This window comes from Dermacentor variabilis, chromosome 2 (genome assembly GCF_050947875.1).
Source record: "Dermacentor variabilis isolate Ectoservices chromosome 2, ASM5094787v1, whole genome shotgun sequence".
In the NCBI taxonomy this organism is placed as follows: Eukaryota; Metazoa; Arthropoda; class Arachnida; order Ixodida; family Ixodidae; genus Dermacentor; species Dermacentor variabilis.
The window spans coordinates 179,680,353-179,703,206 of NC_134569.1; the positions used below are offsets into that span (position 1 = coordinate 179,680,353).

The 22,854-nt window shown below is 44.2% G+C and overlaps 1 protein-coding gene across 2 annotated transcripts in view; it reads left to right on the plus strand.

Annotated features, from left to right (window-relative positions):
- The window catches only part of LOC142572969 (uncharacterized), a 56,552-nt gene that overhangs the window by 6,334 nt on the left and 27,364 nt on the right, over positions 1-22,854 (plus strand). For both annotated transcript variants that reach the window (XM_075682449.1, XM_075682448.1), the window contains exon 2: positions 19,488-19,644. In XM_075682449.1, coding sequence (XP_075538564.1) covers positions 19,522-19,644 — 123 coding nt within the window. In that variant the 5' untranslated portion in view covers positions 19,488-19,521. The remainder of the gene's footprint in view (positions 1-19,487; positions 19,645-22,854) is intronic.

Consider the following 22,854-nt stretch of genomic DNA (forward strand, 5'->3'; position numbering starts at 1 on the left):
GGCAAGAAGGTTGATCTTGTGATTGTCAGTTACTATGCGCACCACGACAAAGCCTGCTGCTTCGACCTGCTTAATTGCATACTGTATTAGCACAAAGAGCTATCGTCCAGTGCAGTTCTTGGTTAAGAAATACACTACAGGTATTCGAATGCACACTGAAAGTCCAGAAAGTACAAAACAAAACAGAGGATTGGCCAGTAGTGGTTCGGCAGTGCTTGTGGTTGGCAGAAGCTTCCCACTGTCTCCCTCTCCAACAAATGCATCTCGCTGTTTGATTCTCATTTCATCAACTACCAAAGAACAAGTTTTGGCCTATGTGCTTGTAAGGTTTGCCACCTCTGTTTGAAGCCGATGCTGGACTAACGACTAACCACTTCACCTGATGTTACTCCGAGAAATCTCTGCAAAGTAGCTCGGCTTGGAAGCTTCAGGATTCCCTCTTTTCGGATGTGTTCGTAGACTCGCGTTGAAAGGTTCCTTAGCAGTATAGAATGGCGCACTGTTATTTCCGACCACGCTGGCCGAATTTTTGAGAAGTTCATTACTTGGTCAAAAAGTACACTAGCACCCAAGTGCTTTTCATTTGCTGCTTCCACGACGCTGGAAGAAGCAGTCAAGTAGGTGTCTTCTTTTAACTGTAGCAGTGCCTGTTTATAAATGTCAACAGTCTGCTTCAGTCGCTTAATCTCGGCCTTTATGTCACGCTCTCTTCGTCGCCACCGGTGACGTTCCACTACCGAAATAGCACTGCGCACATCAACCTGGATACTTTGGTGCCTTTGCGTCATGCGCGCGGCTGGCACGTTCGGCTCAATTTCGTGCTGAGGGTCAACGCAGACAACTTCGCTGTCCGCATCCAGAGAAAAAATACCTGATGTTAGAGTGGTGACTTCATCTATTTTGGCACTCTGGGCAAGGCTGCCTACGGTCAGTAGATTGGCAGCAGACAAGGCAGGGGTGGCAGACGCACTGCGATGAACTGCTTCCAGTTTCCGCACAGCAGAGTTGCCCCGCGGTTTCTTTGCAGCCGGCTGCATGTACTACGGGTATTCGTCGAAGGCACTGGGAGTAGCACTCCTTTTCAGCTTGCGAGTCTTGCATCCTTGTTTGTAGTCCGTAGCGATGAAGTGCCGGCTACAAACTACCGAATAACGTGACGTTGTATTGGGTACCAGTCCTTTCTTGCGATGACTCTTAACCAACATTCTCGTAGCTTTTCATCAGAAGGAACTTCATGAAAACAAATGCCCGAAACATTCCGTTTCGAGTCCGATTTGCACTTCGGCACAGAACAGTAGGCCATGATGGGACAAAACACGTGCGAGCTGAAGCGCAGAACCACGAGCACAGCTAGCGTCGGCCAAACAAGGGATGAACAGGCCTGGCCAGCCTAGCCGGCTGGCTGTTGTTGCCCAGGGCTGGCGGCGCCATCGCGCGGAAGAAACCGGCAGAGCAACGTTGCCAACCGACAGCGCTTCCCCTACCTTTGAGCAGGCACTCCCAATACAGGAGGCTATGGTTGCAAAGATGAAAAACCTGCAAATAGACCGAAAGAAGTAACAAAATAAAACATAGCATAACAGAAATCTTCTGGGAAGCCAGATGCCAGAACATTAGTTTTTTTCAATAAAGATTTCTTACATCGTAGTAATCGGTATTCGTACATGTTTTTTATTGTTTGTTGTATCACTGAGGTAAGTTTACGTCAGATTAGCAATCGACTCGACTGGACAAGTGTTGATGAAAGAGCTGCCAGATTGTTGCATCTATGGATCTTCGTATTGCAGTACTTTTTAATCCTAAATGTGCTATAAGAATTGCCAAGGGATTCATTCCACGTGTTTCTGCGTCCGCTTTTCACCTAGAACCGGTAAAAAGATCATTAGAGGATGGTGTTACGTCTATGCAACTGTGGCACTGTGATATCAACGCATAAATATCACATATCCATTATTCAATACTGACAGATTTCATCTTAGCCCAGCGTATTGAACGATATTCCCACAGGCATTACAGTGATTACTCCCCCAAGTTATGCTGTGAGCGTTAAGTCCCCATATGTGATAATATTTGATCATCTGATGCTAAAAATAGTTACGAAATCATCAGTCGTAAATCGTCTCGATGCTTTCAGGTATACACTCTCAAAATATTTACACGTTTCAGAGCTTATCATGTCTCACAGGAATAATCGCCATCTCTCTTGTCTACATTTCCTATCTTGAACGCTGTGAACCTAATACTTCCAAGCACGAACGGTTTGCGCGTTATCAGCTTTACACAGCATACTCGACAGGAAACTAGCAAGCGCGGAGTTTTCGAGAAAGGAAACGCAAGCAAGGCATATGACGATTATTGCTGTGGGACAAGATAAGCCTCAGAGTGTGCAACTTTTTAAAGAGTGTATGCTTAAGACTCTTACTTATTTATTTATTATACAGTTCCACATTCGCTCAGAGAGTATTAATTACAGGGGGGGGGGAATAATGCAAATGTTAAACACTTGTAATTAGGGTTACATAACAAGAAACATGGTGACGAATAATACAGTGCAGGCTGCATAACTATCTCAAAACAAAAGGGAAGAGAAAGAAAAGGACTATATGTATTTATTTATTTATTTATTTTCAGATATTGTCAATCCCTCATGGGATTATAACAGGAAGGGCAAGTACATATGGTAGTATTTGCGAACAAAGAATATAAATAGATTATACAATCATAAGTGTGTTATTGCAAAGGTTTTGGTTTCACTAAACAAAAGAATTAAGTAGTTCATCACAAATGCAATATTTGGGTACAATATACTATAACAAGGAAGAATCTGAGAAAACAAGAAACCAAACAAGGAAAAAGAAAGAAAAACACCTGAAAGCACATGTGATATACAATACCTAATGAACATGACAAACAGGATGCAGTCGTGCGTATGATGCATCATACAAAAGGAACACTCATAGATTAAAGTGTTAGGCTATGAAGATCGGTAAGAAACCTGACTATGTAAGTCAGAGCTGTAAGGCAAGTAGGTGTTCTTCCACTGAATTAGCAAATGTAGCTATTGAGGAGCTGTTACGAATGGATTCACTAAGTTTATACCACTCTCTTATCGCTAAAGGAAAGAATGAATTCTTAAAGCAATCGGTATGAAAAGAATGCTCATTGAGTGTTTGTGTGTTTTTATGCCGCGTTGGCCGTGTTTCATTTCTGGAGATGTATCTAGAGGTATCAATATTAAGCTTGTTGTGTAAGAGCTGGTACATAAGTTTAGAACGGGCTTTGTTCCGGCTTTGTTAAGTAGTTCGATGGGCGAGTCTGTTAATTTATGTTTATTGTATATATACCGTAGAGCTTTCCTTTGTACACTTTCTAGTTTTTTAATTAGTTGTTTAGTGTGTGGAAACCAGATAACATTTGCGTACTCAAGGACTGACCTGACGAAAGTTTTGTAAGCCAGAAGTTTTGTATCGGGTGGTGCTAGTCGGAGGTGTCTTCCATGAAAGAAAAGGCGTTTCATTGCAGTTGCTGTAACATTATTTATATGGGAGTTCCATCTGAAGTCATGTGTTAACGTTAATCCGAGGTACTTGTGTTCATGAACTCGTATTAGTGGCACGTCGTTAACGGTATACATAAAGCTCGAGTTATTTTTTTTTTCAGGTGATTGAAAGAACAGCAGATTTCTTAGTATTGATGCTCATCTGCCAGTGGGCATACCAGTTAGACACAGCTTTCAAGTCGTTGTTTAATGTTATATGGTCATCATACGAGTTAATATTTCGATAAAGGATGCAGTCGTCTGCAAATAGCCTAATGTTTCCTGTGATTTTTGCAGGTAGGTCTAGTAATAAAAATTAGAAATAAAAGGGGAGCCAGAACGCTTCCCTGGGGGACTCCCGATGTTACTGTCCATTCACTTCCACAAACTGGGTACGGTTTGTACGATAGTCGCAAATCCAGTCAATTATGGGGCCTGTACCTAATGTAGCCTCAAGTTTCCTTATGAGCTTTTTGTGTGATACCCGATCAAATGCCTTCGAGAAATCTAGTAGGATGAGCTCTGTTTGTCTGTGTTGGTCGATATTAAATGATATGTCGTGGGTTAGTTCCAGTAGTTGAGTGATTGTAGAAAGGCCTCTGCGAAAGCCATGTTGATATGGTGATATGATACTCTCCTTGTCTAAGAAAACGGTTATATGTTTTAGTATGATGTGTTCTAGAAGTTTGCACACGGTACTCGTCAGCGAAATCGGCCGAAAGTTGGACGGGTCGTCTTTGCAGCCTGACTTATGTATTGGAACAACTTTTGCGGATTTCCAATCCTGTGGAAGAACAGATGATGATAATGATTTGTTAAATATTATACAAAGGTACTTCGTCATCCATTCTGCGTATCGTTTCAAGAAAGCCTTGGGTATTTTATCCGTGCCTGGCCCTTTTTTTATGTCCAGGTTTAGGAGAAGGTTCAGTACTGCGGCCTCCGTGACGGTGAGGGGGCTTAGTGTGCTGTTAACGGTGATGTCAATTTGGGGTAGTTTCCCATCGTCAGATGTGAAGATAGAAGAAAAGTAGTCATTTAGTGACTTAGCGCTTTGTTTGATACTTTCGGGCGACACTTGGGGATCACTTGATGCCTTAGGATTAAGGTAGTTCCAGAATTTGCTCGGTGAACTTCTTATAAATCCTTAAAGTGTGTTTGTGTAAAAGTTTGACTTCGCTGTCTTTATTTTAGATTTCACGTCTTGAATAGCCAGAGTAAGATTACTTCGTGCTATTTTCATTGATTTTTTCAGACGTTTGACTTTACGTTTGGCATGAATGATATCACGTAAGATCCAGGGATTGTGCTTTCTCGTTTTTTTTAACTTTATAAGGTACATACTTAGAAATACATTGAAACATAATTTTTTTGAAACCATGCCACAATGTTTCGATGTTTGTAGTGGAACGTATTGAAAGTTCTTCAAAGGCGGTAAATTCGTTAGATAAGTAGTCAATAATAGTCGCATCGTCTGCTCTACTGAAGTCCGGGTAAGTGATGCGTGGTTGGGAAGAAAATGTATTCTGAGCAGGTACAACACATAAAGTAATCTTATGATCAGACATGCCATTAATGAGTTCAAGGTGCGTTTGCTCTAACGGAAAATGATGGCTCAAAAAAACTAAATCAAGTGTGTTGGAAGTAGTTCCTTGAACACGTGTGGGCTCTGTTACGATTTGGCTAAGATTCAATGAAAGCATGAGTTCGAAAAGCATATCAGCACTTGGTGAGTGGTGTTCAAATGTTTGCCAGTTTACATCAGACAAGTTAAAATCCCCTAGAAGTATTAGTCTGGCCCCGAAAACGTTATTTTGCGCATACAAACACAGTCTTTCCATCACTTCAACCTCACATGAGGGACTACGATAAATACAGCTGACGACAATATTGCATGTAGAAAATGTTAGTTTACAAAAAATTCCTTCCACTCCTGTGACATCAGGTAATACGATATGAGGGATGTCCTTTTTAATCAATAAGGCGACGCCGCCACCACGTGTTAATCGGTCTTTCCGTACGATTACGTAGTTTGGTGGTGTGATTTCAGCATCCCTGATATCGATTGTTAGCCAAGTCTCAGTTAATGCAACAAAATCTGGTTCGATACGAAGAAGTAATATATATATATATATATATATATATATATATATATATATATATATATACGCATACATGGGCATGCATGCATATACAAACACATATACACTCATAAATATATACATATAGTATGCAAGCAAACGCGAAAAAGAAAAAGAAACATCGAAACACGCGAACTGATCACATGTCAAGCAGTTCATTAAAGAACGCTGAATTTGATATTTTAGAAACGGTGTCCTCAGACAGAGCATTCCATTCATTGATAGTTTTTGGGAAAAAAACAATACTTTAACAAGTTCGTTCTTGAATTCTTTGGCCTTACTTTTAATGTGGGTTCACGGCGATGGGATATGTAATACGGGTTAAGCATGTATTTTGATTTATTAGTGCCAGTATTGTTTTAAAAGATCTTCTGAACATATTTGAGACGCAAGAAACGCCGGCGCTCGGCTAGCGTCGTAAGCGCTAGGCGTATTTTCATTTCTGTGACGCTACTAGATCTGCGATAGCTCCCAGTGATAAATCGTGCCGCTCGGTTTTGAACGGGCTCTAGGATGTATTAAGGGTTGCCGTGATAATGGTCCCATATCGTGCACGCGTATTCAAGAATAGGCCTTACGTATGTCGTGTATAATAACTTCTTGGTTGCAAGAGGACAGGGGTGAGAATTTCGACCCAAGAACATTAGTGCGTCATTCCCTTTCGCAGCAATCTCCGCAATATGATCCTGCCAAGTAAGATCACTTGAGAAGTGAACGCCGAGGTACTTGGTCCCTGTTACGCTCCAAATGGTCGAATTATTTAGCCTGTAAGAAGGGGAAACGTCAGTTTTTTTTCCTACAAAAGCACACGTAGTTGCATTTTGATTCATTTAGTATCATGCACCAAGTGGCACACCAGTTCGAAATTTTATTTAGGTCCTCTTGAAGGATTTTGCTGTCACTTGGATTGTTTATCGAGCGGTAAACAACACAGTCATCTGTGTACAACCGTAGGGTCGACTGGATGTTCTTAGCAATATCGTTAATAAAGATAAGAAATAATAATGGGCCCAGAACAGACCCATGCGGTACTCCGTACGTGACTGGAACAGCGATTGAGCAACATCCATTTACCACTGTAATCTGTCCGCGATTTACGACGTAGTTAATTCACCAGTTCATTAGGTCAGCGGGAATTTTTAAATTCTGAAGCTTGTGTATTATGCAATCATGTCGTACCCGATCGAATGTTTTTTTTTTTTCGAAATGTAAAAACAAACAGTCAACGCTAGTATCTTGATCTAATGCAGTTGTTATGTCAAAAGAAAATTCCGTTACCTGTGTGTCACAAGAAAATCCGGGGCGAAAGCCATGCTGTTCTGTGTAAAAAAAAGTTTTGCGAATTCAGGTGCCTTATTAGGTTGCCGTATACGACGGGTTCCATAATCTTCGGAGTGCCGCATAGGAGAGAAATTGGGCGATATTCTGTTATTTTTGGTCCTTTCTTATGGACAGGAACCACATCAGAAAACTTCCATTCGGCCCGCATGATTCCTTCAGATAATGACGTCATCTACATTGTATGAAGAAGGTTGCTAAGAGAGCTAGCACATTCTTTCAGCACGCGATTGGATATGCCGTCAGGACCTCTCGCTCTGTTTGTGTCTAGCCTGGTAAGGATTTCAAAAATACCATGAATTGATAAAGTGACATCGGGCATTTCCTGAAGAACTGAGACGCAAGCCGGTAAAGCGATATTGTTCACCGCTGAATTAGCAGAAAAGGCGGATTTTAAATAACCGTTGAAAGCAGTGGCTTTCAATTCATCATTTGTTATCGTGCCAATGTCAGACATGATGGATTGTATGCCAATTTTCTCTTTCCTGGTTTTTTGGCAAGCTTCCATATAATTTTGTCATTGTTTCGAATCTTTGCGTCTAAAGTACTGAAGAAATGACGCTTCGCTTCACTATTTTTCGATTTACAAATTTGCTGGACAGAAAATAATTTTCCAGAGGTAAGTGGCATTTTGCTTTTTCTGAGGTTCTTAAAAAGATGGCGAGTTCTTCTAAGGAGTTGACGGATTTCGGGAGTGATCCATGGTTTGTTTTTCCGACGGTTGGCAGTTAGAAATTTTGATGGTATATATGCATATTGTTACGCGCGAAGGAGACCGTTTATAACCCTGACGGATGAAGGGGACCGTTTACTTTAGGTCGCGAAGGTGAGCGCAAGAGCGGTCAGCTGGTTTATCAACTGAGCGTCCTTCTCTTCTTTCTTCTTCCACTCGGGACCGCAAGCACGTTCACTGGTCTTCGTTTTCTTCATGCGTAACATTCCTCTCGTCGCAGACGAAGCCCGCTGGGCGAGTCAATCCATGTGTCTTGACGTGAACAATTTCAAGCGGGCGACATGGACCACTTGTGTCTTGGCAGCTCTTCTACCACTCGCCGTGAGGCGAGCTATGTTATACGTGACTTCCGTGAGTCTGCTAATAATCACAAACGGTCCATCGTAGGTGGCCAAAAGCTTTTGGCATAACCCGCGTTTCCGTACTGGAGTCCACAGCCAGACTAAATCACCAGGGCGATAGGTTACCGGACGGTGGCGAATGTCGTAGCGTACTTTTGATCTGTCCTGCGATGCCAAAGTGCGCAAACGAGCAATACGACGAGCTTCTTCGGCGAGGCAGAGAGTCTCGGCGACAGTGGAATTTTCGTGACTGCAGAAGGGGAAAACAGTGTCGATTGTGTACCGGGGTGGCCGTGCGTACAGCAGGAAGAAAGGGCTATAGCCGGTGGTCTCGTGCTTGGCGGTGTTGAATGCGTACGTGATAAAAGGCAGTACGTCATCCCAGTTCTTGTGGTCGGATGAAACGTACATAGATAGCATGTTTACAATTGTTCGGTTGGTACGCTCCGTAAGCCCATTCGTCTGTGGATGGTATGGTGTCGAGTGACGCAAGTGGGAATGACACAAACGAAGCAGCTCCTCTACGACGTCCGCTGTGAATTGTCGTCCACGGTCGCTGATGATCACGCGGGGCGGACCATGTCGCAGGATCACATATTGCAGCAGGAATGTTGAAACGTCAGTGGCAGTTGCGGAGGGCACGGCCGCCGTCTCGCAGTAGCGTGTGAGGTAGTCGACGCAAACAACTATCCAGCGGTTTCCCTTGGCTGATTTGGGAAATGGGCCTACGAAGTCAATGCCCACTTGTTGGAAAGGCGTGCTTGGAGGCGGGATCAGCTGCAGAAGACCTGCCGGAGCAGTAGATGGCCGTTTGTGGCGCTGACACTGCATGCAGCTGGCCACATACGTCTCAACAGATTGTCGCATTTCAGGCCAATAAAAGCGTTCCTGAATCCGGTAAAGCGTCCTCGCCGAACCCAGATGGCCAGACGTAGGGTCGTCGTGCATAGCACGCAGAATCGCTGTGCGAAGGCTCTCCGGCACCACTAGGAGAAAACGTGCGCCAGTGCTGGAAAAGTTCTTCCTATAGAGGAGTCCATCACGTACACAGAAATGGTTTGCTGTCGTCGAGGCGGTCGTAGCGGTGAAGAGCGGTGTTAATTTATCGTCTTTTCGCTGTTCGGTTTTGAAGCAGTCGAAGTCTGGAAAACGCGGCGACACAGAAGCCACAAGGTGATCGAAGTCGTCGGCGTCACAGTCCGTAGTACTAAGTGGCATACGCGAGAGACAGTCCGCATCAGCGTGTCGTCGACCACTCTTATAAGAGACGGTGAAGCTGTATTCTTGCAGTCGGAGCGCCCAGCGCGCAAGGCGGCCACAAGGGTCACGAAGATTCACAAGCCAACACAACGAGTGGTGGTCCGTGACCACTGTAAAGGGGCGTCCATACAGGTAAGAACGAAACCGCTGAACCTCAAATATTACCGCGAGGCATTCTTGTTCCGTCACAGTGTAATTCTGCTCGGGCCTACTTAATGAGCGGCTTGCATATGCGATCACGTGTTCGCGGTCACCGCAGCGTTGAACTAGGACGGCACCAATACCTATGCCACTGGCATCCGTATGGAGTTCTGTCGGAGCTGAAGGACTGAAGTGTTGAAGAACCGGTCGTGACGTCAGCAGGAACTTCAACTGACGAAAAGAAGAGTCGCACTCCGGAGTCCACTCAAAGGGGGTGTCCTTTCGTAGCAGGCATGTCAGCGGATACGCAACGTCGGCGAATTTAGGAATAAATCGGCGGAAATAGGAACAAAGCCCCAGAAAACTACGGAGCTCCTTGACACAGCGCGGTGCACTGAACGCTTCAACGGCTGCTGTTTTCAGGGGATCAGCGCGGATGCCATCCTTGTCGACGAGGTGCCCAAGCACAAGGGTTTGGCGGTCTCCGAAGTGGCATTTCTTAGAGTTTAAAACTAGACCAGCGTTTCTGATGCAGTTCAGGACAATATCCAGACGCGAGTTGTGTTCGCTGAAGGTGCGGCCAAAGATGACGACGTCGTCGAGATAGCACATGCAGATGTTCCACTTCAAGCCACGCAATACAGTGTCCATAAATCTCTCGAAAGTTGCCGGAGCGTTGCACAATCCAAATGGCATCACATTAAATTCGAAGAGCCCGTCAGGGGTTACAAAGGCAGTCTTCTCCTTGTCGTCAGGATGCATCGGAATTTGCCAATAGCCGGATCGTAAATCTACTGAGGAAAAGTAAGAGGCGGATTGAAGGCAGTCTATTGCGTCATCAATACGTGGGAGTGGGTACACGTCCTTTTTTGTTACAGCATTCAAACGGCGATAGTCGACGCAAAATCTCCAAGATCCATCTTTTTTTTTAACAAGAATCACTGGAGCTGCCCACGGACTTGCTGACTCTTGTACGACTCCCTTTTTCATCATTTCGTGCACTTGTTCGTTGATAATCTGGCGCTCTGATGGTGAAACACGATATGGCTTTTGTCTAATCGGATGTGCCGAACCCGTGTTGATGGTATGGCGCGTTCGAGACGCAGGGATTGCAGGTATATTGTCCTTCTGCGCAAAGTCGAATACCGAAACGTGCTTCGAAAGCACACCCACTAACGTTCGGCGTTCACTCGTGCTGAGCGATTTATTGACCATCGACGAAAGGGCCGTTTCCGAACTGTGGCCGTCAGGTTCTTCCGGCACATCTGTAAGTTGAGCCACTGATAAGGACGCGTGTTCCCTGGCGAAGGCTAATTTCATGCCGTCAGGTAGTATAACGGGCTCCTTAGAACAGTTTACGGTCCATAAGCCAGTGCGTCCGCCTTTGATCGACACCACACAATGTGGAACCAAAACATTCTTCTTCATACAGCTAAAGTGCATCGGTTCTACGGTAGCTTCGAAGCAGTCGCAATCGGCGCCGCAACAGACAACGGGAACGCAAACGGTAGATGATGCAGGTATGACCGTATCACCACAAACACACAGTGTAGTTTCGCGATCTACAGGGTTCTCCAGGAGTCCTGATGGAATCCTACCACTTAAGAATACTTTTCCGGTGCGGCAGTCGACAGTAGCACCACACTCCCGCAAGAAGTCCATGCCGAGAATAACATCATGGGTCCACCGAGGAATAATTACAAACTCTGTCGTAATAACATGGCCTCCCAAAAATACGTCAGCACTACACACACCAATAGGTCGCAACGGCTCACCACTCACTCCACAGAACTTTGAATCTTCGTCCCATTTAAACAAAACCTTTCGCCCTAACACGTGTTTAAACGAGACACTCATGACCGAAATTGTTGCGCCTGTGTCCACCAGAGCCATCACAGGGACATTATCTACAAGCACGCGCACTTTGTTTTTCAGCATCAACACAGGAGGTATTTCTGTCAGTAGCACGTCTCCAGCGACCTCACCTCCATCGGCCGCGCTAGCTAGTTTTCCGGTGACGAAGGGGACGCGGTGCGACGCAGCGGTGAGGGAGAACGGGGAGCACGACGTTGCGGTGGGGGTGTCAAACTTCTGTCAGATGCTGGGGAGCGATTCCGGGAGCTGCTCGGCCAATACTCGTCGCCAGACGATACGTGTGCTGGCCACGGGGCACCGTGCGGCCGTTCGGAGGGCCGAAAAAACTCTGACGGCTGGCCATACCACGTGGTTATACGCTGGTTGCAAAACCGCGATATATGACCCGGGACACCACAGGAATAACACACCGGGAGAGGTCTAAACCTTGGTCGTTCGTCGATGAAGCGGATATTATCATTTTCCCGCGTGTAGTGGGTTGGTTCGTGGCGAGTGTCACGACGATACATCGGGCGTCGAGAAGGCGTGCGCTGAGTGCGTTGGTCATAGCGCGGAGTCGGCGGGCGTGTTGTCATCCTCGACTGTGGGGCTGCGCTGTACTCCACGGCCGCTGCGGTAACCATCGGTTGCCAAGGGGCCGAATGTTGCGCCGTCATAGCCTCACGTGACGTGTACACGCCATGGTGATCACCAGTGGAATGCAACAATCCTTCGCGGCGGGAAAGTTCCTCGCGGACAATCTGTCGGATGGTCGAAGGAAGGTCGAGGCAAGGACTCGTGTCCACACTGGCAACCGTCGTAACGTTTGCCAACCGACCAAACTTTGGCGCAATCCGACGCATCTTTAGCGTTTCAAAAGTTCTGCAGTGCCGTATGACATCGGACACAGAACTGAGGCTCTCCTTTCCAATTAGAAAATTGTACACATCCTCAGCCACTCCTTTCAGCAAATGCCCAACTCTATCTTCTTCCGACATGCGAGCATTGACCACCTTGCACAGCTTTAACACTTCTTCGATGTATGTTGTGCATGTCTCACCTGGTAGCTGCGCCCGTTGCGACAGTGTCTGCTCGGCACGCTTTTTTTTTGGCGACTGAGTCCCCAAAACACGCCTTTAACTCGTCAACAAAATGTTCCCACGTCGTAAGCGCGTCCTCGTGGTTCTCATACCACACGAGGGCGGTATCGGTCAGGGAGAACACCACGTTGGTGAGCTGAGCGGTTGCATCCCACCCGTTGGATTTGCTCACTCGTTTGTAGTGGACGAGCCACTCGTCGGCATCTTCCCCCGCTTTGCCTCCGAAGGTGGGTGGAACTCGGTAGTATGGCAGCGGACTGCTAGGCGCTGCCCTCGCAGTGGCTCCTTCTTCTGGCATGTCGAAGATGGTCACGGCTGATGGCGGGAGGCCGGCAAGTCGACGGCTTCGACGAAGCTGCGGCAGTGATGGTTCCGTTGTTGTGAGCGATACCCCGCACCTCCACCACTTTGTTACGCGCGAAGGAGACCGTTTATAACCCTGACGGATGAAGGGGACCGTTTACTTTAGGTCGCGAAGGTGAGCGCAAGAGCGGTCAGCTGGTTTATCAACTGAGCGTCCTTCTCTTCTTTCTTCTTCCACTCGGGACCGCAAGCACGTTCACTGGTCTTCGTTTTCTTCATGCGTAACAATATATATACATATACATGTCTCTACGAGATATGCACCTTTACACATAAGTTTGGCAAGGCGATTTCCTCCTTTTCCATACATTTCATCGCGGTTGAATTCCTAGTTTCAATAAATCTTTATTACATGCAGTAGAAATAGTTCATAGTTGTGCATGTAGAAAAGGAGGCAGCAAGGTTTAATCATCGTTGGTGGGACACCCTGTGTAATTTATATGAGCAAATTGACAAAGTAAGAAAAGCAATACAAACAATGTAGAGTATATATAACTGAATTGCATATATATATATATATATATATATATATATATATATATATATATATATACATACAAATTACATATATAAATAAAGCATATATGCTTTATATTTATGATCTCCCCCTACACACCTAAGTTAAAATATGCTTTTTTGCAGATGATTGCGTTTTATATCATACACTTAAATCTCCTACTGACCATGTTGTCCTTAACAATTATATTGATGACTTCTGTAACTGATCGAAAGCATGAAAAATGAATATCAGCTTTTCCAAAACTGTCTCCATGTCCTTTACACGACGCTCAAACCCTTTATTCTTTGCCTATGCCTTTGACAATATTACTTTCAGTAGGGTCTTCGCATTAAAATATTTAGGTATCCTAACAACACACGATTTGTCATGGTCGGTACACATTCATGTCATCTGTGAAAAGGCTCTTAAAAGACGAGGTAACTTACATCGTACGCTGCGTCTTGCTCCTTGAGAAACTAAACTTCTTACACATAAAACCCTCATTCGCCCCATCCTCGAATATTGCGGTGTTGTACGGAATCCCTAAAACCACTGTGGGGTCAAAAAACTAGACTCACTGCAAAAAAAAAGGCAGTGCGTTTTGTTTGCAGGAGCTATGGCAAGGAATTTTCACCGTCTAACTCTCTTCCCCTACTTGGGCTCGCTCCTCTTGCAGAGCGTCGCAAACTTGAATGCTTAAAATTCCTTCACACATTAATCAGTTCTCCTCGCCTCGCCTTCTAGATAACTACTGGACTTTTTCCAAACCCTCATGTACGAGGAGTCACGATGCTCTAAATATTTCAACCTTTTTTGGCCACACCGATTCCTTTAATAACACTTCTTTTCCATCAACATTTGAAGTCTGGAATATATTACCGGGCAGCATCCATTCACTACCACTAACACAATTAACGCAAACTTGTTTATAGATTTTTGTAAGTTTGTTGTTTATCTCACTCCTGCAATAGCCTCATTGAGGCTGCAGTATGTATAAGTAAATAAATAAATAAATACCTCCACGTATAACGTTCACTAGTAGATGGGGTTATTTAAAGCTTGGAAACAGAAATTGTTTCACTTTTCTTTTAATATTTGGGAGTAAGCTACAGATTTCATACGTGTGTGTAAACTATCCAAGAATGACACTGAAGAAGGAAGTGGATCAACTATAATTAGCACGGATACTATGCAAGAGCAAGTTTCGATTGGTAGGGAAACTAGTCGAATTGGGATTAGAGAGCGCATGATGAGGGAAGCGGGCTAAACTGAGCACATGGTTATAAATGTTGAAGAACATATTGTCTATGTTATAAGCATAAAGCCTAGAGGAAGGCTAATATTAAGATCAACAAGAATGGGAAAAACGGCGAAAATCGCAGAGCGATTTCCGCCGTTTTTCCATGGTCCATGGTCGAATGGCCGGCACATCGCATTGCTGGGCTGAATTATTATTATTATTATTATTATTATTATTATTATTATTATTATTATTATTATTATTATTATTATTATTATTATTATTATTATTATTATTTGTTTCGAACACAGTACAGATCACACACAGTAGGGCCGGTCACTGAAGGTCACGCTACCACAGAATGTTTAATAGAATAGTGTCGACGCTACAAGCGTGAATCTAAGTTAGTTAACTCTAGATCACGTATAGACGCAAAACCACTTAGGTGTAAAAAGTCGTCGAGTGTCCTACACCGCAGGGCAAGAAGATGATAGTTTCTTACTAGCAACATGCGCTGCGCACTGAAAGCGGGACACTCAAATATAAGGTGCTGAAGTGTCTCGCAGCAGCCACAAGACGCACACGATGGACTTGCCACACGTCCTTGTCTGTATAAACGTTCGTGCACGTTCACGCAGCCAACCCTCAGCTTTAATTGTGCTATAGCGAGACGAGGCATGCCTCGATCGCGAACACGGGGCGGGAACGTTCCATTTGCGACGCGCTGGTCGGGATGCTGCTTGAGTAGGTGGTGACGAATCAGCAGACGACCGTCATCAAGCTTGCACAAAATTTCTGTACAGTCACAGTTGTTATGAGCGCAAGTTGAAGCGAGCAGATCCGCCTATTCATTTCCAGAGATTCCTACGTGTGAAGGTGTCCAATGAGCAACGAGAGATACCCCACGAGATGAAATTTTGCTCGCAGAGTCAGTAACGCTGCGCAGAAGTGGACAATCAATATCACTGCGTTGTAACCTGCTAAGGGCAGCATGGGAGTCTGTCTGTGGAGACATATGCGTAGACAGCTATGTCACAGGGAAATCACTGTCCCGAGGCAAACGACTTGGAAGCGCGGCTAGTACGGTGTTAAACAAAAGCGATGATAATACACTGCCCTGTGGGACACCGCACTTCGCATTTCCGTATTCACTAGTTACTCCTCCGACACGCACTTTCATCCGGCGCTCAAATAGAAAATTATGCACAAAGGGGTGCAGACAACCCGAAATTCCCGCGGTTGCAAGAGCGAAAATAATTGCCGTATACGGATCTGAATCAAAAGCTTGTTGTATGTCTAGGAAGAGCATGTAGGCGGAATGCTTGTTTTCTTTAGGAAATTCGAGTGCTGAGACAAGATCTGATATGCTGTCCAGAGCTGAACGGCGGAGACGAAAGCCACTCATGACATCAGGGAAAATATTCAGCTCCTCTAGCCTCACATCTAAGCGAAACAAGACCATTCGCTCCATTAACTTGGCATTTCAGGTTTGGGATATTGGCCGGTCGGACTTGAGGTGCCTTGCAGGACACCCGGGCTTTAAGATTTCTATCATCATGGACAATTTCCATTCAGCAGGGATTACACCGGTTCTCCATGCTTAATTATATACTCGTCCAATACACGGTCATGAAAACTTTTATCAACGTTCCCCAACGCTTGATACGTCACACCATCTTCGCCTGGAGCAGTGCGACGTTTGGAGAGGCTCAGCGCATGTCACAGCTCCTCAAGAGTGCAATCTGCCTAGTCCATCTGGCAGATTGGACCGTAGGAAGCGGTTATGGTGCTGTGACTTGTCAAAGAAGGAAGGTCGCCAATTGTGGTGTCACTAGATGCAGCAGAGACGAAAATGTCTGCAAATTCCTCCGCTGTTACTCTTGGTGACTGGTCAGTCGCTATGCTCAATGCAGCCGTAGGATTCTTGCATACTTCAGGAGTGCAGAGAGCCTTCAGTACGCGCCATACAGCTCTAAAACCACTTCCAGTATGCAACGAACTACACAAAGCTTCCCAGCTCTTGCGATGAAGCTCTTTTTTATGCCGCCGTATAGATGCATTAATGCGATTATATATAGCCCAGTCGGTGCGTCATTTAGAGCGCTGTGCCCATTTATACGCGCGCCGTCGACATGCACAGAGCCGCAAAAGCTTTAGATCGGCGTTTAGTTTGCCCATACTCCGTAGCTTGTCGTAAGCACTCACTCATAAGTTTAAACAGGCTGTCTTCAGATGGTGCCTCTGAGATCAGCTGACGGAACTTGTCCCAGTTAGTCACTGTATAAACGACATCCTGGCAATCCGCACTATGTGTTCGTGTTAACCAAATGAGTAGGTGATCTGAGCCCCAAGGGTCAGGTTCACATGGCTAGGCTAAGCACACATCTCTCGTTGATATCGCGATGTCTATAGTGGAATGCTCCTATCCTCTACCTATAAATGTAGGTGAATCGTCATTCACTATTTGCAGATCGTTCTTGACAATGATCTCGATAATCTCAGCCCGACGATTGTCTTGGGGATGGCTACACCATCGTGGATGGTGGGCATTAAAATCTCCGCACAACACAAACGATGCACCTCACCGAGACACTAAGCCCTCAAGTAGTGAGGTATAGGAAGAGCGGGTAGCCCTGTTGTTTATGCTCGCCACCGTCGTAGACACGCGTCTGGGGCTCACAGTAATAGCTGCACACTGAAACTCATCGTCACAGATGTCGTCTGTGTCAAGAACCGCGAAGTCCAAGTCAGCACGCACGTAAACTGATAGTTTTCAAGCATTGCGCGTATGCGCCGCGTCCACACACTGGAAAGAACCTCAAGCTGGCTCCGCGCATCGAGTGTTACTGTCGACACCCACAAATCCTGGCAATCGATATTCCTCTTGCCTTACGTTAGTTTCCTGAAGCGCTATAACGTCTGGTGGAGTCTTCATAGCGATGAGTCGAAGAACTAGATCAGCGTGCCGCGGTCGCATCGACCTGCCATTCCATTGCAACACAAAGGGGCGAGGCTACTGACAACTGCTAAAATTGTTTCCGGTAAAACGTCTAGTGAAGGCCGTCGAGGACTGGAACGAGGGCCTCCAAAAGGTGCTCTGCTGCTGACACTGCTGGTGTCTGGCTACCCGCGATTAGAGATTCATGACGTTGACAAGCATCCTCGGAAGATTTACAAGTTGCATATCGTCGTTGGCTGCTGATACCGGTTTAGGTATTGTGTTTGCAGTGCTTTAAACTGCAGTGGAAGTCTTTGTAGGTACTTGTTCCGGCGATTGAGATGGTAGCGCTGGCCACGATGTGTCTGAGAGACAGAAGGTCCACCCCCCTACTTTCCGATGCGTTGTGTCTTTGTCACTCTTTGAACGCGCTGCTTTTCCAATCGCTGGGGCAGCACTACGGCGACGGGAGCTTTCATCTCCTGCCGCCTTCTTTTTGGCTTTCTCTTTTAGTGCCTTTAGTCATTCTTCAATGAGGGACATCTTTTATTCATTGCCGAATGTTCACCATTACAGTTAGGGCACCGATATGCCTGACTTTCACAGGAATCTACATGGTGATTCCCACCGCATTTGGCACAGACGCAGATCTCTGGTGCAAAAGTCCTGAACATGACCAATCTTAAAACACTTATGACATTGCAAAGGCCGTGTTACGAATGGTCGAACAGGATAGCACACAAGTCCGGCCTTTACATGACTAGGCAGCTTTCCAGAGGCAAAAAGTACCTTCATACACTTTGACGAGCCCATCCTTCGAACGCTCTTTATTTTGCGTGGTGGCGTGCAAACGATCAAGTTCTTAAAAACGTCGTCTTTGAGGTCCAAGTCTACATCAGATACGACACCAGCTGCTACTTTCGTTGTCTGCTGTGCTGAACGTAACAGTGTTCCATCGGACCAACTCGGTTCACCGAGCCTGTGGCAAGGTGTACGGACGTGCTGCTGTTCCATGAACCTCTTTCACGCCGTCATGGGTCACCGTAGATGTAGGACTGGATGCGTACCGCTGTTCGAAGCCGTATATATATATATATATATATATATATATATATATATATGTATATATAGTGCAACTGGCGGTGGTATGCTCCGGGTCACTGTCAGTTGCAAATCGCTCCTCAAAGAGGAACGACTTGTGACGAATGAGCGCCTGAACCAACATATTGCAGTGTGGTTTGAAACATGAATCCGGGAACAAAAAGAGCTGTAAAGTAATGATAAAGCACATCTCTCGCATTTACCGCTACATTGCCACTGATATTTCTTTTATTTCTTGGTCTTGCCCAGCCTGCGAAGTGTATTTCATAGGTGGAAGGAGAATGTTAGACCTGTACGGTAACTTTCCCTGCACGAGCTTCACTTAGCCTGGCATGTCTTAACAAGGCATGATCACATGGGAAATGCGCTAGTGTTTTGTTTATTGTACTAATTAGCAGTGTATGTGAAGCTACATCGTCCTAGTGTATAACAGTTTTCATAAGAGCGCTCTAAAAACGAAGACGAAAGGACCACATACAACAGGACTGGCGGTGCTTCCAGCTGGCGTTTATTTCAAAAGATCATCCATTTATTCTCTGAGCATCAGGTACGTCAGGAACTCATCATCATGCACACAAGAAACTGTATAAGTGAATTACATCACATACACGTTTTTATGGTCAATCAGTTGGTGTGCCTAGATACCTCGAAAGTAACATCACTTCTTTTTCCTGCAAAACCAAAGACGGACAGCTGGCGCACTTGTCACCTGCTTTCCTTGTAAAATATGCTTGAATTATATCGTGTTCTGTCTTTGTGTTTTCCTTCTTCAAGAAAGTTGTGTGACCAAACATGGGTGTTTTTCGATGAAAGAAATCACAAAAGCAGAACGCGAAATAGTTGAAGCGTATTTTATCACTTCTAAATTTTTATAATTCTTTGTCACTTTTTCTGTTACAGGCCTGGTTAATCCACAATCCGAAAGCAAGTAGCAATGCGTGATGGGCAAGTTGTTGCCTGTTGTGGCGCCATCATCGTCACCGTAGTTCTTTCATCCATGGCATCCACATTGCCTGAAAGAAAGAGTTACCTCTCTCCGTTTCAAGATGCTTGGAAGGTAATAATTACTAGAAGCTGATACGTTTCAAACGTGCATCTTCTTTTTTTACTGCAAAGGAATGGACTCTGCCACAAAAGCTGCCAAACGACGAAAACGTACGGCGCAGTCGCCCCATCGCCGGCCACACAAACGAGCATCTAAAATAACATAACAGAACAAGACAAGCACTGCTTCTCTAGAAAATTGGGGAATGCAAGCACAGGGATGCCTGTTGGCATGATGTATATAGATCCAACGAAGCAAATGGGGCCTATGAAAAATTTATTCACATTGTCAAATCGATATATGAATCTAGCTTTCCCTCAGTGCGCGTTAAGCCAAGCAAAAAAATTCGGAAACCATGGAAAAACTCTGAGCTTCTCAGACGAATCACGCATAAAAATGTTCTCTATGGCAAGTTTATTTCAACTAAAGATATCGAATTATTCCGCCAATTTAAAGCGTGCCGTAATCACCTCGATAAAGATATAAAAAAGGCTAGGCGAGAATATTTTGCAAATTTCTTTGCAGCAGCTACTGGATGCTCTGAGATTATGTGGAAAAGGCTCAGCTCTGTATTAAGGCATCATCCGCCTATCAGTAAACTTCTTAAATTAGATATTAATGGTATAGAATTATCTGGGAAGCGGCTTGCAGATACATTTAATACATATTTCGCAGGTGCAGGTAATACGCCTATGCTACCAAATGATCTTAGTAATATTCCGGTTAATAGCAACACTATTATTCTTAAACCTGTCGATGAAAACGAAGTAAGCCACATAATTAAAAATCTAAACAGCAGCAGTGCGAAAGATATTGACGGGTTACAGATAAAATCTTTAAAACACGTTGTCGAAATTCTGGCTCCATGCATTGCATATATTTTCAACCTTTGTCTCAGTCAAGCTATTTTTCCCAGTAAAATGCAAGAAGCACGCATTAGTGTCCTATATAAAAAAGGTGACAAAAATGACATGAGCAACCATCGTCCAATATCAATTCTCCCTATGTTCTCGAAGGTACTTGAAAAAATAATTTTAAATCAGCTTATGGATTTTGAGCAAAAACATAAACTTCTAAATGAATGCCAATTTGGCTTTCGCAAAGGCCACAGCACGGAGTGTGCCTTACTTGCTCAGAAAGAGTTAATTTCAAGGGCAATTGATGAGGGAAATCTGGTTCTGGGGTTGTTTGTAGATTTTACAAAGCATTTGATTGTGTCAATCATTCACTTCTTATTAGGAAACTCATACGTTATGGTTACCGCGGGAAGGCTGCATCCCTCATCACATGTTATCTAGAACACCGCAAGCAAAGGGTCGGTATTAATGATGAACTCTCTAGTCCACTGCCCGTTTCTTGTGGCGTACCACAAGGCAGTATTTTGGCCCTTTCCTCTTTAATTTATATATTAATGATATCATTAGTATCAGTATCAAGGCAAACTATATAATTTACGCCGATGATACTAGCATATTCCTGATGAGAACTTAATGATAAGCAAACTTAGTTCTTCCAAAATTGCATGAATGGAGTCGTAAAAATTGTCTTAAAATAAACACAAACAAAACAAAAGGAATAATTTTTCGAAGCAAAAATAAAAGCGTAATAATTAATACGCCTATATTGGTAAATTCAACGCCTATCGATATAGTTCCGTACTTTAAAACTTTAGGTGTTATCTTTCAAGAAAACTTATCTTGGGATATGCACGTAAATTCCTTGGCGACAAAATTATCTCAAATAATCGGGCTTGTTTACCGTAACCGTCATATACTGCCACCAAAAATAATGATGCTGATTTTCAACACACTGTTTCTTTCTAGTCTAAACTACTGTCACTTAGTTTGGGCTGCTACCACACAGGGAAATTTGGAAAAACTTTATGTACTGAAAAAAAATTCCTACGAGTCGTAGGAAATGTTCCAAAATATGTTAATACACGTGATTTTTTATAAACTACAATGTAATGCCAATTACCAGTATGTACGATTATCGACTCTGTAGAGCGTACAAACAAAAAAATAAAAAAATGGAGCCAGCTTTCTAAGAACACTAGCGGATTTAAAAATCAAAATTACAGCATATGCGACAAGGCCCCGAGAGTTTTGGAAAGTAGAAACCGTCAGAACGACATACGGACGACGAACTATTCGTAACAACCTGCCAAGGTTACTAAATAAATTACACAACGAAACCACTGAATTGGAAAATACCTCTTTTAAAGCTCTGTATAGTTATTTCTGCCTGCACTAGATTGTTTCCCTGGAGTTCGCAAATTTTTTCTTATCGAAAACAACTAGTCCCATTGTATAGCTTATATTCTTGGTTTCTCATTTGTTTAGTTTGTATGAGAAATGTTATTGTTACACCTTGTGTTATGATTATATCTTTCTCACCCTCGTGTTTCTTTTTGAACAGTTGCGATACCGTTGTGCCCATCATTGTTTTTTATCCTTATTGGTTAGAGATGATTTTTACTATGACCTGTTAGAGCACATCTCTTTCTTTTTCTTGATTTGCTTCGCATGGTTCGCGATGCTCAATATTGTGTAAAGGACATTTATAACAATGATGTACTACCTTTGTGCTCGCTAACGCCGCGCAAACGCCAATGCGGGGGCCTGCGGCTTCGTCAAGCTGTCCATGTGGCAGCTTTTTCTGCATGCTCCTCGCGTCATGTACTGATGCAAAATAAACATCATTATCATCATTGTCATTGTCAGAGTAATTAATTAAGAGGATGTTTCGTTAAATTGTTTAGGTATTCAGATTTCTCGTGCCAGTAACGTCCGCCTCTTCTAATAATCCGGCCCATGGACAAGAATTACGCTATCTGCCATAGGCGATCTTTAAAAATTTCATAAAACTTAAAAATGATCACTCTGTATATACAGATGTTTAGAAAGGCAAAATGCCTCGTCGTCCCTTCTTTGCCTCCACAAGCGCTCCAGGGGAATCAGCCTACGCTTCAGTTATCCAAACTGTCATTTAGGTGCAAGGCTACAAGAAGAGCCACTTTTTCGAAATAGGCAGCCGATATAACATTTCTCTGACTATTTGCAGCCCAACTACCCGCACTACTGTCCTGCTTTTGTGTTCTAACTTTATGCAAATGTTTTTAAGCTTCATCTGGACGTAGAGAAACGCACCATCTTTTTTTTAGTTTGGTTCGTTTTGTTTCGCTTTTTACCCGTATGTATGGATGCGTTTAATTAGGCAAAT